This window comes from Brachionichthys hirsutus, chromosome 9, assembly GCF_040956055.1.
Source record: "Brachionichthys hirsutus isolate HB-005 chromosome 9, CSIRO-AGI_Bhir_v1, whole genome shotgun sequence".
Lineage (NCBI taxonomy): Eukaryota > Metazoa > Chordata > Actinopteri > Lophiiformes > Brachionichthyidae > Brachionichthys > Brachionichthys hirsutus.
In genome coordinates, this window is record NC_090905.1 from 3,982,354 (window position 1) to 3,988,208 (window position 5,855).

Here is a 5,855-nt window from a genome sequence, read left to right on the forward strand (position 1 = left end):
AAATAAAAAATAAAAAAAAGAAAACTTACTCTACTTCCGTATTTTCCTTCTCATCCTTTCCTTCCTTTTGCACATATAATTAATAGTACAGTATTAGTGATTTTATATTCCTCAATGTTATATTTACTTATATTTTGATCTCTGAAGATATGAATGTTTTGTGTAATGTCGAAGGGTGAGATCTATACAGTGAGTTTTGTACTGTGAGTTATGTTAATAAAGTTAAAAAAATCAACAACTTCCGATTGACTTATTCAGATATTATGTCACTTCCTCTAACGAATGACATTTAACCCAATATTTCACCTTCTGCATGCGGTTGAAATTCGATAGACGTGTTTCGAACTACTTAGAGCAAACTTGTTTTGTATAGTATTTGTGTAGGAACGAAATATGTTATAATCAGATTAACATTAACATAGAAACATATATATTGACGGGAAAACAGACGAAAACATCACCGGCTCGGAAGCCACTCTAACCGGTTAGTTTGCTTGTGGTGTTCGCCATTGAACCATATGTTATAAATGTGAGTATTGCTTTTAACTTGGTATGAAGTTTGTTAGGTTTGCAGTTGTCCCCGGTTACTTAGTTAGGGTTGCTGGGTGGTTTATCCTAAACTAGGTTGAAATAGCCAGGCTGTTTGTCTGCTAGCCAAAAGCTAACATGACATTAGACTCTCTACCGCCCCTGCCTGGATAACTGATGACAATTCAGGTGTCTTGCAGTCTATATACTATAAATGCATTTAGACACAATAGATGTTGGCTGTATCTGTCTCTCGTGTTGTAGATCACTCTGTTCTCTCTTTAGTCCACAGAGAGCTGTTTTTCCTGCAGATGACAGTGGTGTTCCAAACATCATGCTTCCCCGGGCAGGTAAAGAGTTTCTGGTCAGGATACGGATAAACATGCGGCCGATTTTCCAGGGTCGGTACCTGCTGCTCACCAACACCTTGAGTGGAGGAGTCATGCTGGCCATCGGTGACTACCTGCAGCAGACCCGGGAGATCTACAAGGAGCCAAAAAGAGTTCGAGAGTGGAGGAGGACACGTGAGTGATCCCCAGGGGGAGAAAACCATCACATTTGGATGTGTGACAATTGACCCTCTAGTTTTTGAGAGTAGGTGGGATAAAGAGAAGAAGATTTGCTATGTGGAAAACAACAATTTCCGCTTGAATAAACTTTGGTTTATTCTTATAGATAATATAAACAGCTCATTTAGTCAGGAGCCTTGTATCGAATAATATTGAATATGGTGCTATTGAACCTTCCCTTCATTGGAGTTCTTGTCATTGTTGATGTACGAGTCAAATGATGTAGAAATCCCATCAATGTCTGAACATTATTTCCTCCAAAAGGTAACATGTTTCTCGTGGGCCTCTCCTTTGGTCCAATATTGCACTACTGGTACATTTGGCTGGACAAAGTGTTTGCTGGGAGAACGATAAAAACGGTGGTCAAGAAGGTTCTGATGGACCAGCTCATTGCCTCGCCGATAATCGGGATGTGGTTTTTCGTAGGTGAGAAGAGTTTTATTTGCATCAAACGGCCTGTCGCCTCATTTTAGTTCTCACATATCTCAGCAGTACATAAGCTGGTTCTAATGACAAATTTACACGCATACGTAAATGCGGACAAAAACATTTGGCGCACATCTGATGGCGAAATCTCTTTATTGCAGGAATGGGTCTCGTACAGGGACACACCTTATCCGAAGGATTGCGAGAATATAAGCGGATGTTCTGGCAGTTTTATAAGGCAAGTACACCTGTCTGACCTGCAGATTTGGAGCAGCAGAAAAACCAAATCGCAAAAAAACAGATTGGTTGGTACGAACCTGTGAGCTTCCCTCGGGTGAAGTTTGACGATGTTGTTTAATCCCTGCAGGTCTGTTTAATCTGTGTGTCTGTGCCTGCAGGCGGACTGGTGCGTTTGGCCTGCTGCTCAGATGATAAACTTCTACTACCTGTCGCCTAAATACCGCATTCTGTACATCAACTGTGTCACTTTAGGGTGGGACGTCTACCTGTCCCACCTCAAACATAAAGTAAGGTACCCTCAGCTCTTGATCATTGTGTCTGCGCTCCTCCTTGCTCTGTAGTTAAAACACTGAATTCTGCTGTGTTGACAGAACAGTCACCCCGATGCAGCGACAAACAGCAGTGGTATCGATGTCCAGCAGGAAGCCATCCCGTCAGCCAAACCTCTAAAGGAGAAAGATTAGATCCGGAGATAATATTCATGGCAACGTGGATTGTTGGTGGCAAAATCACATTCAACATCTTGCAATCTTTGTATCTTCTTTCTCTGACAAACGGGTCCGTTCTTTCACACATGAACGACCGCGCCTCCGTCTCTGAACTCAGATGAGTTGCGGAACTTGAAGTTGAAGCGTCGGAACACTTTTCTTTTTACGGCAGTAAAGTTTTAATGACTCAGTCTATTTCAGAAAAATGTGAGTGAGGAGTGTTCAGGGATGAAAAGCTGCTTTTACTGCCTGTCTTTTTAATGCGTCTGATTGTTGTCATTAAAGTGGCATTCATCAAGAGTCCCTTAATTTCTGACCCAGAAATTGTTGAGGTCAAACTTCCAGATGTTGCCTTTCAATGTTTTGATATTGACTTGCATCAATGTATTTGTTATTACGTGGACCAATCTTACTTTCTGTTTTCACGCCGTGTAATCCTGACTTCCATTTTTTTCTTCAGGGGGCCTATGAAAACATTACACGACTGCATTTTCTGTTAAATACAACATCTTGTGCATTTTAAATGTCAATCTAACTCTCCTATTTGACATGTAAATTTATTTACAGAATATTTATAATGCAACATGAAAGTTTCCAGTTGTAATGAATTTAGCGGAAATTCTATGTTTTGAAATGTTTTATCATTTTATCCATTTCTTCTACAGTAAATACAGATTTTGTTGGATAAAAAAGATGCAAGTTTGGATTGTCAACATTTGTTAAGTGCAGAAATGATCTATTTAGCTTTCAGGACTGAGAATCGGGATGTGCCGTTTTTTAGTTGCTGAGCAGCGCGTTACTTTCCTCTCTTATCACATTTAAACTGAAGTAATTGTCAGAGTTGTTGCGTGTAGTGAATAAGAATAGTTGCTGGTCTATGACACGCATGTAAAACAGTCATCGGGCTTGATGAAGGTGAGGCAAGATAAAGGATAACCTACTTTAATCATCGAGGTCAAAGGTTGTCTCTGAAGACCGGGTATAATACCTTCAACTGTCGGTAATGTTTTAGAAGTGTTCAATCCTTCTCAACCGCTGACCTGATTTGAAATTTTGATAAGAATATCGCTGACGCACATCTGACAGTCGTGTGTATTACAGGTATGAGTGTCATGTAGGGAACTAAAGCCTACCAATAGAGAATGGATCCATTTTCATGAATGAATGTACCAACAACTTAAGTTCAAATGCAAGAAGACATTTCCCCTCATGAGCTTCAAAGTAACTAACGCACCACATTTCTACAGCAACCCATAATGGAAAAATCAAAGGGGGCTCTGGAGAGGGGGTTGAACATATTTTTGCATTAACTGCCATACAAATTATTATTTTCTCTCAGGATAATTCCTCTCTTCCCAGCTCTGTCTGGCCTTATTATTTTATTATACTGAGTTTACATAATGATCCTAATGCACACATCCCTGTTTGACATCTTATGATAGCCAGTTTCCTGCTGAGCGGCAGCAGCAACAGTTTCCAGCCTGCCACAGGTGTGTTCTCAAGCGTTGACGAACAAGCCAGAGGGAGGTCATGTGCACTACGCAAAGAATTAGAACCACTCCTCAGGTACACCACACATCCTCCTGTTAAGGATGTAGTGTGCGTGTGTGTGTGCGTATGTGTGTGTCTCTTCTTCAACATGCCTTCGGTGGTGCACCTTGCGCTGCTGGTTTCCCTGTTGGCAGTGAAAGTTTGTTCAGGTAAGTTAAAGTTTAATCTTTTCAGCCTAGTTTGGGAAGATGCCAAGTTAAAGTTTTACCAAAAGGGACATTTACACAGCTTGCATTCAGTTAGACATTAGAGGTTCAGCAGCTCCTTGAGGCAGGTTGTTAAATGATTAAAATAAATATTGTTTGTACCCGTAGGTGTGAATGGTTATTTCTTATTATGTCTTACAGTTTTAAGGTGCACGCATTCCAATGCTTGTGAATAAACATAAACTAAAGCTAATGGTGAAGGACTTCCCTGGGAATGGCTGAAGATCTGATAAAAAAAAGTGGAATCACACCTTGAGAACAGTGAAATTGTAATTTTATTTGAGTTTTTAATTTAAATTGTGAGTCTTTCAGAAAGTAACCACCTTAAGAACAATGCAAGGTGCTTCTGTACCTTGGCGGGGCTGCAGATACTGAAGTCCTGTGTAAACACTGTTTTATTTGTTTGTTTTTGCTTTTGCAGTAAACTTTATATCAAATTGTAATAAAACGACACTTATAACACACATGCAAAATGAATATTATTGTGGCCGTGTCATTCCAGTTGATTAAACATTTAGCAATATAGTGAGCAGCCTGATCAAAACAGAAAATACCCGCTCATTGATAAATGATGTTCCACGGCTATTAAATAGCTCCAGAGCAAGATCGGGATTGATCTGGATTCTTGGAGAATAAAATACGCTTCGTACTTGAAGGTGTATCTATGGGATCACAGAGGGTGGATCTCGGTGAGTCTAACTGTGGTACTGTACAAATACAGTACATCCATGTAATCAAAGTAAACTTCTGATCTCCTGTGCACGAGGAACATCCCAGCTACACGGTGCTTTCTACTCTCCACTGTCCTCTATCAGGTTTGCATCCCATGCATCACTATGCATTATTATTTGTTCCCTTTCAGACAACAACACTACCACTGCAGCTGGACAGACAACCACAAGTGTCGCACAGCCTACAAGTGTAGCTGTGACAACAAACAGCTCATCCGCCACGTCTACAGCAAACACTACACAAAGCTCTTCAACAGCGACACAGCAGAATACCACCGCAGCCGCCTCAAGTAAAGAGTCGTTGGCCTCCATTTCCTCACAGACAACGACCACAAACACAAGCAGCCAAGGTAGAAGAAGGCTCGTTTCATCTCAGAAAAATCCAACTCCAGCGCTTTAGATGGATGAGGACACAGAACGGTTGCACATAAAAAAAAACTGCACCCAATTGTGAATATATTTACTCCTAATAACAAACTGAATCCATTTAACATCCGTATTAAAACCTTCTTTCACAGTATTTACAGAATCAGAATGTTGGAGGCTATTGTGAGAAGGCGGTGGAGAGATGAGGCGACTGTCAGATGTGATTAGAGCACCGAGAATGTTAAAGTGAAAAAAAACTTTGTGTTTTCTCCATGTAGAAAGCTCTGCTACTAAAGTCTCCTTCTGAAAGCTCAGAAAATCAATGACAACGAAGTTGAAGGGGCAGTCGGGAATCACACTAGTATTATTACAAATCCTTGTGTTTCTATTCTCACGCTAGATTTCTGCTCTGTGAAATAAAGAGAGGAAGCGAGACAGGCAATGCATCCACTGGGTTTTAGAGAGGAGGCGCTGCTCTCCTCCAGCTAAGATCGGATGGGTTCGGTTGTTTTGAAAGTAACTTGTTTGTCTTTCCTGCAGGTCTTTCACCCATTCCGGGACAAGGTGACGACTTGACAGTAAATCCTGGCCTTGTAGTCATCATTTGTATTTCCTGCATCATTGCTGCTCTTGTTCTCGCGGTTGTCATCTTGAAATGTATCCAATCAACACAGTCCAATTTTGAGCGGCTTGAGGACGTGCCAATGGTAAGGTAGAAATAACCTCATGTTTAAATGTAATTTAAATGTA

General features: G+C 40.7%; 1 protein-coding gene across 1 annotated transcript; it reads left to right on the forward strand.

Moving 5' to 3' along the window:
* The first annotated feature begins 443 nt into the window (after window positions 1–443).
* Window positions 444–2,861, forward strand: mpv17l2 (MPV17 mitochondrial inner membrane protein like 2). The gene is made up of 6 exons (XM_068743732.1): window positions 444–529; window positions 814–1,052; window positions 1,362–1,523; window positions 1,685–1,761; window positions 1,922–2,050; window positions 2,135–2,861. The coding sequence occupies exons 2-6, from the start codon at window positions 863–865 to the stop codon at window positions 2,225–2,227; spliced, it is 651 nt and encodes a 216-aa protein (XP_068599833.1). The 5' UTR covers window positions 444–529; window positions 814–862; the 3' UTR covers window positions 2,228–2,861.
* Window positions 2,862–5,855: the final 2,994 nt, after the last annotated feature.

Bases quoted from the DNA above. Each gene is read 5' to 3' on its own strand.
- mpv17l2 (XM_068743732.1), top strand. From the start codon at position 863: ATGCTTCCCCGGGCAGGTAAAGAGTTTCTGGTCAGGATACGGATAAAC. The intron at 1,524-1,684 runs GTGAGAAGAGTT...TCTTTATTGCAG, and splicing joins CGGGATGTGGTTTTTCGTAG to GAATGGGTCTCGTACAGGGA. The intron at 2,051-2,134 runs GTAAGGTACCCT...CTGTGTTGACAG, and splicing joins TGTCCCACCTCAAACATAAA to AACAGTCACCCCGATGCAGC.